The sequence below is a fragment of the Sphaerodactylus townsendi genome, linkage group LG04, assembly GCF_021028975.2.
Source record: "Sphaerodactylus townsendi isolate TG3544 linkage group LG04, MPM_Stown_v2.3, whole genome shotgun sequence".
Taxonomy (NCBI): Eukaryota; Metazoa; Chordata; class Lepidosauria; order Squamata; family Sphaerodactylidae; genus Sphaerodactylus; species Sphaerodactylus townsendi.
Window position 1 is genome coordinate 7,134,618 of NC_059428.1, and position 18,513 is coordinate 7,153,130.

The 18,513-nt window shown below is 49.4% G+C and overlaps 1 protein-coding gene across 1 annotated transcript in view; it reads left to right on the forward strand.

Moving 5' to 3' along the window:
- NUMA1 (nuclear mitotic apparatus protein 1) overlaps window positions 1–18,513 on the forward strand; it is a 94,157-nt gene that overhangs the window by 27,108 nt on the left and 48,536 nt on the right. The window contains 6 exon segments of the mRNA XM_048493973.1: window positions 1,904–1,975; window positions 12,631–12,716; window positions 14,234–14,313; window positions 16,215–16,297; window positions 16,864–16,944; window positions 18,427–18,511. Coding sequence (XP_048349930.1) covers window positions 1,934–1,975; window positions 12,631–12,716; window positions 14,234–14,313; window positions 16,215–16,297; window positions 16,864–16,944; window positions 18,427–18,511 — 457 coding nt within the window. The 5' untranslated portion in view covers window positions 1,904–1,933.

An 18,513-nucleotide genomic window follows, 5' to 3' on the forward strand; every position in this document is an offset into this window, starting at 1 on the left:
TGGCATACCTTAGAAAAAAGAATCTGTTGCGCACGGCAGTCTTGCAGAGCATCTTTGCCACCCGGAGTTGGCAGTCAGCGGCGTTGGCATGCCACACTGCACTCTTGGTCATCAGCTGTGTCCTCTGCTGGCTGTCTCGGCCAGCAGATGCCTCGGCACTGTCATCCTCATAAACAAAAGCAGTGACCCCACACTCTGCCCCGGATTTATCCCTGTAAAATGGGTCTACTGATGGGAGCAGCAGTGGCGTAGGAGGTTAAGAGCGCATGTATCTAATCTGGAGGAACCAGGTTTGATTCCCAGCTCTGCCGCCTGAGCTGTAGAGGCTTATCTGGGGAATTCAGATTAGCCTGTACACTCCCACACACGCCAGCTGGGTGACCTTGGGCTAGTCACAGCTTCTCGGAGCTCACTCAGCCCCACCTACCTCACAGGGTGTTTGTTGTGAGGGGGGAAGGGCAAGGAGATTGTCAGCCCCTTTGAGTCTCCTGCAGGAGAGAAAGGGGGATATAAATCCAAACTCTTCTTCTTCTCTTCTTCCTTTCAAGGTAAAAGTGGACAAAAGTCAATACCCTTTTTTGAAATTTAGGTTTGCTTTTTAGGAGGCGGGCCTTAAACTAGATGCTGTTTGAAAATTATACAAATTGTGCATTGAGATCTCTGCTCATTGTCTCTTGAAACCGAGCACAGCCCTCTGTCAAACACACCGAGTTTCTGTATAAATGAACAAACTGGATCATCAAGGCTGTTTGAAGTCGGACACTATAAATGTAACCCAGTCATGTCTTGAGTCTGTTGATCAGATATTGATTGAGTCATGATTGGCCAAGCATCATATGGACATACACTGGTGAACAATCACTTTTTGAATCAGAGCTGGAAGGGGCCATACAGGCTATCTCGTCCAGGGATGTCCAACTTGGCCCTCCAGGGGTTCGTGGACTACAAGTCCCATCAGCCCCTGCCTTACGGAGAGGAACCTTTTCTCAGTCCCTGGCCTGAGAGATATCCAGCTGGCTTTGACATGAGCCAGGTGGAACAAATTGCCAGCCGAGGTTAGAGCCCTATGGGAACTATCTTTGTTCCACAGGGCTTGTAAAACCTGGTTGCCCCACCAGACCCTAGCCAGCCGGCGCCAACAGCTCCTCTCAGCCCCGGGATTGTGGGGGGAGGGGGAGAGGAGTGGGGACGAGATGTTTGGATTCTTTAAGTCGCCATCTATTTTTTTAAATAGGAGCAGCAGTGGAATAGGAGGTTAAGAGCTTGTGTATCTAATCTGGAGGAACCAGGTTTGATTCCCAGCTCTGCCGCCTGAGCTGTGGAGTTTTATCTGGGGAATTCAGAGTAGCCTGTGCACTCCCACACACGCCAGCTGGGTGACCTTGGGCTAGTCACAGCTTCTCGGAGCTCTCTCAGCCCCACCTACCTCACAGGGTGTTTGTTGTGAGGGGGGAAGGGCAAGGAGATTGTAATCCCCTTTGAGTCTTCTGCAGGAGAGAAAGGGGGGGATATAAATCCAAACAACTCCTCCTCCTCCTCCTCCTCCTCTTCTTCTTCTTCTTCTTCTTCTTTTTAATAAACTATTTATTAATCTATTGTTTTAGAATGTTGTAGGCATTTTTATAGTTTTAATGTTTAGTGTTGTATTTGAATGTTTTATTGCGTTTTTATCTTGTTGTAACCCGCCACGAGCCCTTTGGGATAGGGCAGGATAAAAAAGCGATGAGATAAATAAAATAGATCTTTTTCCGTTTGCAAAAGGGTGGGATTGGAACTCCTCTGGAGGACCAGAGCTCTGGTATGTTTGTCCTCCTCTTGCCACCAGAGGGCCTGGTCTTGAATGTGGACGGTAACCTGTTTGTCTCAAGACTTGTAACTTCCTGTTTTCTGTTGACCTTTGCAGGTCTGGGAGATAACCCGGTAAAGCACGAAGATGTCTCTTCATGACACGCAAGCCTCGACCCTTCTTGCCTGGGTAAAGTATCCTTTCCTTACCCTTGGGAGCCACTGGAGTGGTCCCCCCCCCCCCTGCCCTTTAATGTACTTGGTGGCTCATGTCTTTCTTAGATGACTTCCTTCCTTCCACCTTACCAAATCTAGCTTAATAAGAGCGGAACAGTTGTCCTGTCTTCCCTGGTCTTGACCACCAAAAGCCGGGGGCAGTGTGCTCACACACACACACACTGGATAGCTGCCACTGGCCTATCCACTAATGTCACAGGTAGCGCCAGCTGGCCAAAGCTTGGCCTCCTTTTTCCCACCTTACATGCACACCTGCTCATCCTCTCCCCCAACTTCAAGCAGCCAAGCTCTGATTATGCTGTTCAATCAAAGGCCTTGGGGAGATGAGGGTAGAGATGAGTGAGAGCAAGAGAATGCAACGAGGAGGTTTAGAGAATCGAAAAATAATAGGGAGAGAATGACAGAGCATTCAGACAGTCCCAGAATAAACAAATGCTAAAGCAGTGTGAATTGCCCAATTTCTAAACTCACACTGGTTCACAGGAACTGAGAAATCCAGTGCGTTTGTGCTTCTCGCACTGTTGAGCCGTCTTTCAAGCCTTCTTTACAAGCTCATAAGAACATAAGAACAAGCCAGCTGGATCAGACCAGAGTCCATCTAGTCCAGCACTCTGCTACTCGCAGTGGCCCACCAGGTGCCATTGGGAGCTCACCTGCAGGAGGTGAAAGCAATGGCCTTCTGCTGCTGCTGCTCCCAAGCACCTGGACTGTTAAGGCATTTGCAATCTGAGATCAAAGAGGATCAAGTTTGGTAGCCATAAATCGACTTCTCCTCCATAAATCTGTCCAAGCCCCTTTTAAAGCTATCCAGGTGAGTGGCCATCACCACCTCCTGTGGCAGCATATTCCAAACACCAATCACATGTTGCGTGAAGAAGTGTTTCCTTTTATTAGTCCTAATTCTTCCCCCCAGCATTTTCAATGAATGCCCCCTGGTTCTAGTATTGTGAGAAAGAGGGAAAAAATCCATAGGAATATGAACAGGACTGGAGGCCTTTAAAACACCAATTCTAGGAGGCGAAATCATAGAAATCCCTGGACTCTGTTGTTTGCTCTTCTGACAGGCCACGCTATGAGAGAGGGATGTTAGGTCAAATGGACCCTGGCCAGGTCCAGCAGGGCTCTTCTTGTGAGGCGGAGTTCAACCCAGGGCTTCTGTGCATCTGAGCTTATTTTCTAAAATGTGCCTGAAGTTTCTAGAATGCAGAAACCAAAATCCTAAGGCAGTGATGGCGAACCTTTTTGAGACCGAGTGCCAGTGGTGGGATTCAAAAATTTTAATAACAGGTTCCGATGGGGGTGGGATTCAAACAGTGGCGCCGCCGCACACACGTACCTCCAGTCCCTATTGGGCAGGAGGTTGCTTTAGTAACCCCTTCTCGGCACTCAGAAAAAATTAGTGACCACTTCTAGAGAAGTGGTAAGAACTGGTTGGATCCCACTTCTGTCGAGTGCCCAAATTGCAACCCAAAACCCACTTATGTATCGCAAAGTGCCATCGCAGAAATTTAACCTGAATAACCCCCTAGAGCAGGGGTCAGCCTGCTGTAGCCTCCAGCAAGTCCCACATGCGCCTCTCTAGCATCTCTGCCACCTCCCTTCGGGGCTCGCCCCAGGCAGCAGCCACCTGGAGCACAGGCACCAGGTCTGTCAGCTGAGTCCTCCCTGCTCGCTGAGGTGCACGCACATCAAGTCCAGTGGCTCAGGCCAGCCTAGATGTGTGTGTGGGGGGGGCTATTTCCCCCCCACATGACAAACTCTGTGCATGCGTGCCCACAGAGAGGGCTCTGAGTGCCACCACTGTCCTAAGGAGTGAGGATCAAAGAAGCCAACTCTAAAAAGTCCATGGACTGCTTCAACTCGAGGGGGCGCCTTCTGTCTTTTGCAAGGATTAGAGGGAAGAGGCTCTTTTGCCATACATGGGGGGGGGGGGGGGCGGGCACAGCCCCTGTGCTGGAGAAAAATGCTGCCTTTAAGTGGGAAAACCCTGAAGTATGCAGTTCATTATTTTTAGTCTCATAGTTACCAAGATGGTTAAAAAGGTCGGCTGTATCAGCATAAAGTATCACAGCCAATCTCGGTGCCTGAATTTTGGGACCCAGGTTCAAATTCTTCTCCCTGCAGGATGTTTGCGAAGTGGTTTGCTCATTGCCACCATTCCTCACCTTAGCATGTGTCCTAAGGTGGTTTGAATGAACTTGGGGATAAGTTGCAGCTCACCCTTCGGCATTCAGCTGGGCGTGAAAGGAGCATCAGTTAAGAACATAAGAACATAAGAACAAGCCAGCTGGATCAGACCAAAGTCCATCTAGTCCAGCTCTCTGCTACTCGCAGTGGCCCACCAGGTGCCTTTGGGAGCTCACATGTAGGATGTGAACGCAATGGCCTTCTGCGGCTGTTGCTCCCGATCACCTGGTCTGTTAAGGCATTTGCAATCTCAGATCAAAGAGGATCAAGATTGGTAGCCATAAATCGACTTCTCCATAAATCTGTCCAAGCCCCTTTTAAAGCTATAAAGGTTAGTGGCCATCACCACCTCCTGTGGCAGCATATTCCAAACACCAATCACACGTTGCGTGAAGAAGTGTTTCCTTTTATTAGTCCTAATTCTTCCCCCCAGCATTTTCAATGAATGTCCCCTGGTTCTAGTATTGTGAGAAAGAGAGAAAAATGTCTCTCTTTGAAGCAGTACACAGTTCTTGTTGTCAAGGTCTATGGCTATTAATGTAGAGGAGCAGCTAAGTGGGAGGGGATTTGATAGAGGTTTATAAAATTGTGCCTAGGTTAGAAAAAATAGGTAAAGAGAGCAGCCAGCTAAGTTGACAATAGATTTAGGATAGGACAGTGATGGCGAACCTATGGCAATTTTGGGGAAGCAGTGTAGGTAACCCTGTTAAGCGCTGTTAAACCCCACTGATTTTCATGTGAAGAATTAAAGCGCGATCCTTTACCTGGGAGTAAGCTCGGTTGCTGGCAACGGGGCTTGCTTCTGAGTAAACCCTCCTAGGGTTGTGATTCACCCATTGGAAGAGTTGCGCAATTGTTTCAAAGCAAAGTCACTGACTACCACCAAGTTTACTCCCGAGTAACGCACGCCTCGGAGCCAAACACTTTTTCTAAACTGAAACCTCAGTATTCAGGTTAAATTGCCGTATCGGCACTTTGCAATAAATAAATGGGTTTTGGGTTGCAATTTGGGCACCCGGTCTCGAAAAGGTTCGCCATCACTGGGATAGGAGAAAGGAAGTACTTCTTTACTCAGTGAAATAAACACATTTTGGAATTACTGTGCTGTGGGTTTTCCGGATTGTATGGCTGTGTTCCGGTAGCATTTTCTCCCGATGTTTCGCCTGCATCTGTGGCTGGCAGCATCTTCAGAGGATCTTCAGTCCACAGATGCAGGATCTTCAATCTTCTGAAGATGCCAGCCACAGATTCAGGCGAAACGTCGGGAGAAAATGCTACTGGAACATGGCCGTACAACCCGGAAAACCCACAGCACACTAGAGATTCCAACTGTGAAAGCCTTCGACAACCAATTGTAGAATTCACTGCCATCAGATGTAGTGATGGCCACAAGCACAGATGGCTTTAAAAAGGGCATTAGATTTCACGGAAGATGGGTCCGTCAATTGGTATTTGTCATAGTGGCTAATGAGAACCTCCACATTCAGCAGCGGTAAGCCTGAAAGTCCCAGAATTTAAGAGACAACATCAGAGAGGCGCTTTGGTTGGCCTTCAAGGATGCATAATTTGGCCACTGAGTGAGAGTGAGAGTCCTTCCCCACCCACCCCATTGCGGGTGGGGTCTGGCAGCTACAACAGGAGTTCCAGCAGCAGCCCAAGGCAGCCAGCCAGTTCACCGCTGCCTGGGACAGATCCTCCCTGTTGGTTTGCCTGCCTGCTAGCCAAGCAGAAGTCCACCTGGTGAGCTGCCGCCTGCTGTCCATGGGAAGGAGTGAGAGTCCTTCCCCACCCACCCCATTGGAAACACCTGCAGGGGGTGGGGTCTGGCAGCTACAACAGGAGTTCCACCAGCAACCCAAGGCAGCTGACTTGGGCTGCGGCCGAAGGGCACCACCTGTTCAGGGACTGTTTGGGGAGGGTTGATGGAGCAGACTCCAAGCTAGTTCACTGTATTTTAGTTCTTGTAGTTGTGGGAACTGTGATTGGGGGTTAGCTGATATAATTGGTTATTGTTTGTAGTATATCATTGTGGTGCATTATTATGCTGTTGATATTGATTTATTGTTGTTGCTGTTTATTATGCTGTTATTATTATGCTGTTGATTATGATTTATTGTTGTTGCTGTTTATTGTTTGTTCACTACTGTTGTTTGCCGCCCTGAGCCCTCCAGGGGAGGGCGGGATATAAATTACATGTGAAATGAAATGAAATGAAATGGAACAGGATCCTGGGCTAGATGAACCATTGGCTGATGGGACAGGGCATTTGCGATGGTAGGCTCATGGGGCCACTTGAGCAGAAAAACATCCTGTTTGTTTTAAAGAAAAGATTATTTTAACTCTTTTGTCTGTGAAGATATTCGTGTGTTAGAATCGTTGCTTCCTGAGGGGGCGCTGTGGCTCAGTGGCAGACTATCTGCTTGGCCTGCAGAGACGTAGAACTGGAAGGGGCCTCAAGGGTTAGACTCAAGGGTTAGACCCCCTAGAGTTGGAAGAGACCCCCAAGGGCCATCAAGTCCAATCCCCTGCCACGCAGGAACACACAGTCAAAGCATGCCTGACAGATGGCCATCCAGCCTCTGTTTATTAGTTATTAAAATATTTACATCCCCTTTTTTTGTCAGCACTTGTATAAGCATCTCAGTTGGGGGCCAGACAATCACCATTAACAGGATTGAATGCGAGTGTTGTGGGTTGGACATAAGTGTTGTTAAGTCACAAGCCTCATAAATCAGGTGGACCAGATTCAGCCGGCGAGAAGGAAACTGCCTTTGGTGCCATCGCTTCATCGGCCTGCCAAGGAGGTCTGTGGTGTACTTGGCCTGATTCATCCCAGATCTTCCACCAACGTGCTCATTGTCTCCCAGTCTGCTTCCCGCCTGGTTAAACCACAGAGCTGGGAGTCTCTCTGGGCGTGGGAGAGGATGCCAAGGAGCAGCCAACCCATCGTTCTCCGCAGTGACAGCGTCCTCCACAGAATCGCTTGCAAAATCCCCCCAGAGCTGCCTAGAAACCAAGAGGAGCCATTACTCCCCGAGGGCAAACCCTTCGAATCAGCACACTGCCCCCTGCAGGGAGGAAGCAGCAAGCTGAACTCTGCCTTCAGAGATCGATCTCCAGCCCTCCTAATTGGATCGACCACAGATCGTTTGAATGTCTACGTGGACAGTCAACGCAGTCACCAAAGCCGGAGGAACGGAGGCGTATGCTGGATCTCACGGGTCAGGGCTTCAGTTTCCAATCAGAACTCACTTCCCTTCATTGTAAGAACATAAGAACGAGCCTGCTGGGTCAGACCAGAGTCCATCTAGTCCAGCATTCTGCTACTCACAGTGGCCCACCAGGTGCCTTTGGGAGCTCACCTGCAGGAGGTGAAAGCAATGGCCTTCTGCTGCTGCTGCTGCTCCTGAGCACCTGGTCTGTTAAGGCATTTGCAACCTCAGATCAAGGAGGATCAAGATTGGTAGCCATAGATTGACTTCTCCTCCAAAAATCTGTCCAAGCCCTTTTTAAAGCTATCCAGGTGAGTGGCCATCACCACCTCCTGTGGCAGCATATTCCAAACACCAATCCCACGTTGCGTGAAGAAGTGTTTCCTTTTATTAGTCCTTATTCTGCCCCCCAGCATTTTCAATGGATGCCCGCTGTAATGCGCTACAGAGGCATAAGTAATCGATGCTTGCTGAATGTGTACAAAGCGCTGGGTGGTGGCTTTTCTTGCCGCCGAACTGTGTTTTTCAGAAGGGCCCCGAGGGCAGCCTTCACTTGGATTCTTGATTCTGCTCTTTTTTGGAAGCCTGCCAAGAGAGGGGATTCTCCGGTGTTCTTGGGTGGCCTTTTCCATTCCCAAATAAACAACACTGGGAGAGGAGAGCAACCCCGTAAATCTTCCAGTGTAATCCTGCAGAGAGCGTGTCTTGCTGACTCGGGGCTTTTGTTTGGGGGTGAGCTGTGATTGGAGACGGTGAGCATTTGCCTGACTCCAGATGGTATGAAGACTGAGGCTGAGATTAAGCTTGGGAGAGCTTCGATCTTGGGTTCTTTTCCCTCCTAATGACTCCAGGCCAGCTGAGTTATCAACGGTTTTTATTGTAAAAATTCAAAACAAAGAAATAAACAAACATTGGTTACAGATATCTCTCAGCTAGACCCATCCCCTTTGGATTCCTTTGAACCCATGGTCCAGAGATCCTTGGAGAGGAGGCTGACCTCTGCTTTGGATGAGAAACTGATTCCTCTGGAGCTTCTTCAATTCTTTCAGAAGTGTTGTCGGAAGAAAGGGATGAAATAGTGGTAGTCGCTGAAAGAGTATTGCTGAGCCATTGCTCTTCGTCATGGATGTCAAACTCATTTGTCATGACGTGGCATGGATATGATAGAAATGTGACTTGGTCAGGCGGGAGGGGGAGGTGGTGGCTGCCCTAGAAAGACCCTGTGTGTGCCTGGACTGGCGAGGCCACAGTGGGGTGGGGGGATAGCTATCTTGAGGGGGCTTATCAGACTAACAAGCCACACACACACACTCTCTCTTCATTGTTCCTTTAGCACCTTCATAAGTTAGCAGCTGTAAGCTTTAGCACCTTCATAAGTTAGCAGCTGTAAACACAATCCCATGTTGTGTCCTGGGATTTGGACCCTTCCCAAGGTTTGGACATATTTACAGTTTTCCTTGTCTTGCCTTAGTGGAAATCTGGTAGCGTGCCCATCGTTACGCAAAGCATTTTGGTCACTGAGAGGAGAAGAGTGTACAAAAACAAGACCGTTCGGTTTTTAAAACACCAGCATCTTTTGTCAGACCCTTATGTGTGTCTTCTCTTGGCCTCATTTCACTGACACCTGGGACGAAGAAGGGTCCCTCACGGGCCCAGGAATGCCGGTAGCGCCAGCTCCTCCGAGCCTTTCACAGTTGACCCCCACGGTCCTTTCCCAGAAGCCAGGTCTGGTTCTTGTCGCCAGGAGAAACCTGAAGAGACCTGTACCCTTTTGGTCCCTCTGGCTGTTCTGGAGCTGCTGCAGGTGCCCAGAAGGGATGCTGCACCCCCAGAGTCCGCCCCCCCCCCCCCGACCACTAGCAGTGGAAACAGGGGCAGAGCAGGGTGGAGACAAGGGCCTTGCAGAGGAACGCGTGATGAGCAGACTGAGGCCTACCTTGTTCTGGCCTTTCTGAGGAGGAGAAGGAGGAGATGCCATTGGAAGTCTTGGCAGGAACCTGGACGTTATGCTGTCTACCAGGAAGGGCAGGGCTTCCAGTCTCCTGTATAAAGCTCCAGTCGCCTTGCTGGTTCAACAGTTCCCACTGCCCACTCGACCTTCTGCTCCAGCTTGAAGCACCATGTTCATGTGGAAAATCCTGTTCCCAGCTCATGTTTTGTCACCGTCCGGCCTGTGCAGTCTCTGCATCCTCCTTGCTGCCTCCAAGCCTCCTGCCTTCCTCTCTGCTGCCACCTGTGGGGCCCCGGGGCAGTCATAAGAACATAAGAACTAGCCTGCTGGATCAGACCAGAGTCCATCTAGTCCAGCACTCTGCTACTCGCAGTGGCCCACCAGGTGCCTTTGGGAGTCGGCCTCTGCAGTCCCCCTGACCAGGACTGCAAGATCGGGAGGAGGGCAGGAGAAGTCGATCTATGGCTACCAATCTTGATCCTCCTTGATCTCGGATTGCAAATGCCTTAGCAGACCAGGTGCTCAGGAGCAGCAGCAGCAGCAGAAGGCCCTTGCTTTCACTTCCTGCAGGTGAGCTCCCAAAGGCACCTGGTGGGCCACTGCGAGTAGCAGAGTGCTGGACTAGATGGACTCTGGTCTGGTCCAAGCCAGGGAGTTCACATATGCCTCGTAACACCATCAGTTCAATATTGACCGGATGTCATAAGACAACTAAAGCATTGGACAATTAAGACCAACCGGACAAATTGCGAAACTACTGGAAATTTCAAGTTCCTCCTACCAAAAGGCCTACTAGGGACATATGGGGCAAATCCCTCCCCCCAACCCCCCTGTAGTCATCAAAAGGTTTAATGCTTTTGCAAAGTACAAAAAAAAAAACCCCAACCCTGAATAGTTGCTGGGAAACAATGACATTTAGCTTTGAGGAAAAAAACCTCTAACTTTTAACAATGTTTGGAAAGTTTTCCATAAATTCAAACAGATTTCCCAAATAGTTACTTTGATTGGCTTTTATACTGCAGCCTCAGGGTCTGCCATTCGTTTCAAACTTAACCAAAAATCCATAAAACAGAATACAGCAAATTAACAGCTCCTAAGAAACAATAAGTCAGCCGTGACCCAGAGGGCCCCTTTTTGTTGGCCGTTGGTTTGCCTTTAGGAGGTGGACAGATATTTTGAAAGCACAGAAGAATCCTCAAAAAATAAGTAAAAATTCAAATACAAAATGGATATGAATAATAACCTTTTAAAAATTGAACGGCGAGAGACTCTGAAAGCATATGTTTGTCTTTATTTATTTATTTGGTTTTTTATATCGCTCCTCTCCTTACAGGCTGGGGGCAAAATCTCCATACAATTATACAATTCGATTCTAGTAAAACTAACTACCTAACAAATCATAAAATATATCTTAATAAATCTCCTCCCCTTCTTCTTCTTTTCCTTTTTTCTTTGGCCTTTAGATCGGGCGCCTGTGTAAATGTGTATATGTGTTACACAATTTTGCTGTTTTAAATTATTTATTGTTATTAATTGCTGCTGAGTTTTAATGGATTAATTTTTATGTTGTATCAATTTGCGGTTGAAACAGCCGTGTTGTGAGCCTCCTCGAGCCCTTCGGGGATGAGGCGGCCTATAAATTTAATAAATAAATAAAAATAAATCAATAAAAGGTGAGTCCTGTGAATGACGATGCCAGCCACTGGACACTTGGCTCAGTCCTTCAGAAAAGAGTGGCTGTTTGGTAAAGAGTTGCTGTGGCATCCAGTATATCCTCAACATAATTTTTTGCTGAATCATTTGCAGTTCAAGATGCATAGAGAGAGCAGGTAGAAACTTTAAGGGGAACTGAACTCAGTTCTCCAGATCAGAGTCTACCTCTCGTAACCACTGTGCCAACTGTATATGCTGCCATTCATCAGAAGTTGGCAAACCATGGACCTCAGCTGAGAAAATATTAATCCTTACTTCACTGGATCTTGGCTGTTTGTGGGAGTAGGAAAATGGGCACTTCTAAGGAAAAATAGATCGGGAGGGGGCAGAATCTGCCCCAGCGCAACAGCTTTTTCATCAGCAACTTTCTTTGCTTTCAAATAAAGAGTTCCTCCTAATGCACGGGTCTTCAACCTGCGGCTCTCCAGATGTTCATGGACTACAATTCCCATCAGCCCCTGCCAGCATGGCTGATGGGTTTTGTAGTCCATGAACATCTAAAGAGCCGCAGGTTGCAGGTCCCTGTCCTAATGAATGCTTTTCAAAAAGCCCCGATGTCCAGATACCAAATTGCAGAAGTCATCTATGCCTAGAGAACCGAGTTTCCACACTCTGCATTTGAACCGGCTGCCAATTTAAAACTCTCACTTTGAACTGAACACCCAGAAGTTGTAAATCAGCTGCTGTTGGAAGACATGTAAATTGTGAGCTTCGGCATGAGTGTGGAACATTGAAGGCTGTTAGTAAGAAGATCTTGACCCGGGCAAGTATTTGAATGGGAGGAACCCAGGAATACCAGGGGCGTGATGCAGAGGCAGGCTGTGCCAAACTTGTCTTGCCCATCGGAGAGCCATAAGTCAGCCATGATTTGTTGGCAAAAAAAGTGGGAAGGTTCCGTGCCAGAGAAGCTCTGGTGTTTAATATAGTTAAATGGAAGGAGTCGGCAACAGGGAAATGGCTGAGGAGCCAGGTGTGGAAGGACAGCATGGGGGAGTGGGAGGGATGACGCTGGACAGGCTGGCTGTGACGGAGGAAAGATGCAGTGCAAAGCTGGGCTCACTGGAAAATCTGGCTGCAAAGAACATTAGCGTCACGCCACACGTGGTCTTGCTTGCAGCGGGGAGAATGGAGAGTGAAAGGGGGACTCAAAGAAATACATCCATACAAGAAGCAATACAGTAGTTAAGTAAACGAACCACAATGTCTGATGCGTTGGATCTGGTAAGCTGCTGGTATCTCAGGCACAGTGGAAGGTGGTGGGGGGCTCTTCTTGGAGGTTTTTCAGTACATGACCATCTGACAGCAACACTTGGTCAGTTTAGTCAAATCAGCTGAGTGGCTGAAGAGACCCCTTTGTCTCTGAGCAAAATGCTGGCTTGGAGCTTGAGATGCTGCATTTCCAGAGCAGGGTTTCCTCGCAGACTCTGATTTGGAAAGGTGATTCTGCGTTCGACGTGGGCTGAACTGCTGGGTGTTGATCCCTGTTTCCTGAGCTCAACAGGTTTGTGGGTTGCCCTCTGTGACTTCGTTCTTCCTCTTCCACAGGTGAACAGCTTGAAGCTGGAAGACGCCCTGAATTCTCTGTCTCAGCTCCAGGACTGCAGAGTCTTCATCAAGATCATCAATAGAATGTAAGGGGCTCTCTGAGCAACTCCCCTTCCCATCATGAGTTCCGGTTTTGTGCAGAGGCTTAATGTGACTAATTCATTAACTGCTTAATACCCAGATTTATTTAGTAATTAGCTAATTAAATGTGTGTGATGGTTCACCAGAATTCTGTGAGTCTGTGGGGAAAATCAAGGAATTTGCCACTGAAAGTTCTGGTCAGTCACCACTACCACCACCTGCACTTGGCCCTGCCAATCAGCATTCTCCCTACTGGGACCCAAGTTTATGAAAGGGTTGGATAGTCTATAGCAGTGGTGACGAACCTTTTTGAGACCGAGTGCCCAAACTGCAACCCAAAACCCACTTATTTATCACAAAATGCCAACACAGCAGTTTAACCTGAATACTGAGATTTTAGTTTAGAAAAAATGGTTGGCTCTGAGGCGTGCGTTACTTGGGAGTAAGCTTGGTGGTAGTTGTTGGCTTTGCTTTGAAGCAACCATGCAACTCTTCAAACGGGTGAATCACGGCCCTAGGAGGGTTTACTCAGAAGCAAGCCCCATTGCCAGCAACCGAGCTTACTCACTGGTAAAGGATCGTGCTTTAGTTCTTTGCATGAAAATCAGTGGGGTTTAACAGTGCTTAACAGGGTGACCTACACTGCTTCCCCAAACCTAGGTCTTAGGTTTGATGCTAATAATCGAGCCCAGCATCACAGGCCAGCCTAGATGGGGGGGGGGGGGGGGATTTTCCCAACATATGATGAACTCTGTGCGTGCCCACAGAGAGGGCTCTGAGTGCCACCTCTGGCACCCGTGCCACAGGTTCGCCACCACTGGTCTATAGCTTTGTGATGGGTGGTGACTGGAATAGGTTTAGGCTTAAGCTTAGGCAGTAGAACTTCAGAAGACAGCATCTGCAACTCTGCCCGTTTTCTGGCGTATAAAACTGCCCTTTCCCTGTCAGCTTTTATTGTTTCTAGGACTTTTCTCCCATCTCACCACATCCCTGTTGGAATATATATTCTCAAGTGACATGTGTGCAACAATTCTGCTTCCCTTCCACGTCAGATCTGTGTTCCAGTTGTGGTAGACTGGCCATTCTTTTTTATTTTTTACTTAATGCTTACTGAAACTGGAACCAGTTTCCAACCTCAAGGTGTCTTGAAATAAAGGAACAGGACCTGTTTTACAAAAAATATTTTCTCTTATAAAAAGGAAAAGTATGATCTTATGACTAGGTTCTTGTCAACAGGACATTGTTTTGTCATACATTACAATACATTTTTTGAATAAACATAGTAAAGCTATCATTTTGTTTTTGTCATTATTAGGAGTAGTTCAAACACTTATATGTTTACCCGTTCTACACACTTCTGAGAGAAGCATATTCTGTTACAAGAAGCAGGCTGAGCTATAGAAGGAGACTGCATTAACTCTCCCCTTTCCCCCTTGCTTCCAATTTCCAGCCTCCCCTGGGTCAAGCGGACCACTGGATCTGAGTCTCTGTGTGCTGACTTGACCATTTTGTTCTCTTCCAGCCATGGCACAGAAGAGGGACTGGCTGTTCTGCAGCAGGGGCTGCCTGAGCGGGTTGCCTACATCAGTAGCTTCCTCGAGAGTAAGCACGCCATCCTCGGAGCCTTGTGTCCAGTGGTGGGATCCAAAAATTTTAGTAACAGGTTCCCATGGTGGTGGGATTCAAACTGTGGCGTAGCACCAATGGGGCTGGGTAGGGCATGACGGGGACGTGACCGGGAATTCCGGGGCGGGGCATTCCTGGGAGGGGCTGTGGCAAAGACGCAGCTGCTGCGCCGGTCCTTGGGCGGGAAACAAATGCGCGCAGGCTGCCACGCACGCCGGTGTACCTCCTGCTAGACTGCTTCAAGTTCTGCGCGCTACTGCTGGGAGGAGGGGCATAACTAAGGCAAAAATCACGTGGCAAAATCACCAGTTAGTAACCCCCTCTCGGCACACACAAATAATTAGTAACCTAATCTCGGGAACCTGTGAGAACCTGTTGGATCCCACCTCTGCTTGTGTCCTGCTAAGTTAAGGCTTGCAAACTGAGCCTTCCGGAATCCTGCTGTGCTGCCCCCCTGTGGGGGAAATGAGGAACTTTAGTTCTCTCCTGCGCCTGAAAGATGGAGTGGGGAGGGGGAGACCCCACCTCTGCCTTATGGCCCACAATGCATTGCTGATAGGGGCTGCTTTTTTCCCCCTTCCAGATTTAAAGCTCCAGGGTCCTCAGTCTGGGAGGAGGCGAGAGAAAGTGAGCTTATGTGTAGCACTCGCCCTGCTGGTGCTGTGATGGCTGGCCAGCGTGATGTAGACTCTAAGCTGGAGAACTGGGTTCGATTCCCCACTCCTCCACGTGAGCGGTGCTTATCTGGAGAACTGGGTTTGATTCCTCACTCCTGTATTCCTATGCTGGATGACCTTGGGCCAGTCACAGTCCTCTCTGAACTCTTAGCCCCACCTACCTCACAAGGTGGCTGTTAGGGGAAGGGAAAGGAGCTTATAAGCTGCTTCGAGACTTCTTACAATTGAGAAAAGCGAGATATAAATCCAAATTCTTCGTCTTCTGGCATTCTTAATTGTTGGAAGAAAGGGGGGAGAGGGGCAGGCTAGATTCTTATTCCTTTTACACTTTCTGGGAAGGAGGATAGGAGTCACCCAGTCACTTGGAGGGGATTTTACTTGCGCACAGATCGGGAAATGGTTCTTTCTGGACCTGTTGATGGCCGTGGTCCAAACCATCTTGTGCAAAGAAAAGGGCTGCTTAGAGATAGTAAAAGCAGCTAATCCCTGGCAGGCCCTTGCGACCCTGATTCCACTTCTGATCATGAAATCTCACAGGTGTCCCCAAGGCCGTGGTGCCAACAGAGACCTTGTCCGGCACCTGCCAGGTCTTTTTAAGAAATGGCTTCTTACTGACTGTTGAAGATTCGATTGGCCGTGAAATTCTTTTCATATGTTGCTTCGGCGGCAGCTGCCGCCCCAGCACGAGGATCTGCACTGTGTGACTGAGCTTAAGCTGCGGCAGCCATTTTACGGCTGACTCCGCCTCCTGCGGCAGCCACTTCGTGGCGTCCATTTTGTTGCTGCGCCCATCATGCCGCGTCTGAATGCCCGCAGGCTCAGAAAGGTTAGGGACTCCTGGAATAACCCAATTGCTGCATCTCGTGCACCTCGTGGTCAGTCCCAGCCCAGAGGTTCAGAGGTGATGAAAGTGTAACTCACAGAAGATCAGGAAAGGATAGTTTAAACAGTGGGCTGTCTTCTTTCCCACCCCTCACCCCCCGGGGCTTTAACCCTGGCACCAGACACCTGCTTGGCTGTTTAAAAAGACCTGTAGTTCTGAAAGAGGCTCAGATTGCCAAACAGCAGGGCAAAATCTTCCCGTCCTGTCTAAACCAGTGTGGGGGGGGGGGGGGGTTGTGGGTAACAGAACTGGGGCGGGGGCCTTTTCCCAGGGGTTAAATTGGGACTTTCTGTTCTCTCCCTATCCCTTTTTTCCAGAGTGTTGCAAGCACAGATCTGCCACCCGCAGCCTGGTTTCAGAGGAGAAGCTTTTAGCCGGGGACGAACTGGAAGTATCCAAGGTATCAGCGCTCCTGGCTGTGGCCAGAAGGGGGTCTCTGGGGTCAGGGAGAGAGGAAATGGTTGGTGGGATCGCATGAGAATGGCTCGGTCTCTTGAGCACGGGCTCTGATGGCTCGTATTTGGCATGGGCTGGGTGATTGTGGCGACAAAGCTGTGATGGAAGAGAGAACCCTGGAACCTGCCGCTGCTTGCTTTTGGGAAGGTGCTTGGGACACCTTGCAGGTGCCTGATGGTGACGCCAGGTGCCGGCTCCCTGCAACATTGCGTCTCCCTAAACTTCCCACCCTGTCGATGCATTTTGCCAGCCGATCTCCCTTCCTTTGCATGCCGCGTGACATAGGCCTCTCTCTCTCTCTCTCTCTCTCTCTCTCTCTCTCTCTCTCTCTCTCCCCCTCCCTCTCTCCCTCCCTCCCTCCCTCCCTCCCCCTCTCTCTCTCCCTCCTTCCCCCCCTCTCCCTCCCCCCCTCTCCCTCCCTCTCCCTCCCCTCTCCCTCCCCCTCTCCCTCCCTCCCTCCCTCTCCCCCTCCCTCTCTCTCTCTCTCTCTTTCTCTCTGCCTCTCTGCAGGTGGTCATGCTGCTGCTCTATCAGGCTTCCATGAGTGACAAGATTCCTCGGGAATGGAGCGCAGTCGAGTACGACATTCAGGTAAACACCCTCTTTTGGCTCCAGATTCCAGTATCAAGTCTGTTAAGAGCTCAGCTTCTCAACCCCAGGGTCCTGCCCGGGTTTTCCTCTTGGTCCTGAAGCCCTTGATTCATTTATTTGTGTTACTGACGGGTCCGTCTGCCTTTCTTACTTGGATTCAGGGCAGATGACAGAATGAGTCAATATAATGGAGAGGGTGGGACAGTCAGCAAACAGCAAAATAGGATTTGTTGTGTAGAGCCAACCAGAACTGGAGCCAAGCATAAGTGTTCACATGACGCTTTGAAAGATGCAGGATGACATAGTAGGATCCTGCTTTCTTCTGCCAACTCATGAAGTGTTCTCACTGGGGACTCTGGTTCCTGTGTAGAGCAGTGGTCTGGCATATGGTGGTCGTGGGCACCAGTCAACACCTTTCATGGTGCAAACCAAGGGTTTTAAGAAAGTCAGTTACACAATGGAAATCCCTATGCTGTGGTGGAAGCTGCTGCCCAAGCAACAATAGATGGAGGAGGACGAGGACGAGGAGTTTGGATTTATACCCCACCTTTCTCTCCTGCAAGGAGACTCAAAGGGGCTTCCAATCTCCTTTCTGTTCTTCCCCTCTCCCCCCCCCACCCCACAACAAACACCCAGTGAGGTGAGTGGGGCTGAGAGAGCTCCAAAGAACTGTGACTAGCCCAAAGTCACCCAGCTGGCGTGTGTTGGGAGTGCACAAGCTAATCTGGTTCACCAGATAAGCCTCCACAGCTGAAGTGGCAGAGTGGGGAATCAAACCCGGTTCTCCAGACTAAAGTGCACCTTAACCACTACGCCACGCTGGCTCCAAAGTCAGTCACATTTCTAATAATGAAGCCTTGCAGGGCGAAAGGCAAACCTGACTTATCATTAAGAAGAAGAAGAAGAGTTTGGATTTATATCCCCCCTTTCTCTCCTGCAGGAGACTCAAAGGGGCTGACAATCTCCTTGCCCTTCCCCCCTCACAACAAACACCCTGTGAGGTGGGTGGGAATTGAGAACTCCGAGAAGCTGTGACTAGCCCAAGGTCACCCAGCTGGCGTGTGTGGGAGTGTACAGGCTAATCTGAATTCCCCAGATAAGCCTCCACAGCTCAGGCGGCAGAGCGGGGAATCAAACCCGGTTCCTCCAGATTAGATACACGAGCTCTTGACCTCCTACGCCACTGCTGCTCACATTAGAAATGTGACTGACTTTGGTGATTATTAAAAGCGTTGCTTGGGCAGCAGCTGCCACCACAGCACAGGGATTCTCCTTGTGTAACTGACTGTAAGCCACGGGAGCTGTTTTGTGGCATATCCACCACGCTGTGGCAGAATCCCAAAGACATCGGCAGGCTCCAAAGGGTTGGTGTAGCGACTGGGAGTCTCGGATGGTTCTCTTTCACGGGGTGTCCCTGGCCAGTCGCCCAGTCGTTCACGCTGTCTCGTTCTCCCTCCCTCCCTCCCTCCCTCCCCCCCTCAGGCAGAGATGGCGAAGTTCCTGAACTTCATGCTGTGCAACGAAGAGTGCCTCGGTGAGAATCTGGAGAACTTTCTTCGAAAGAAAAGT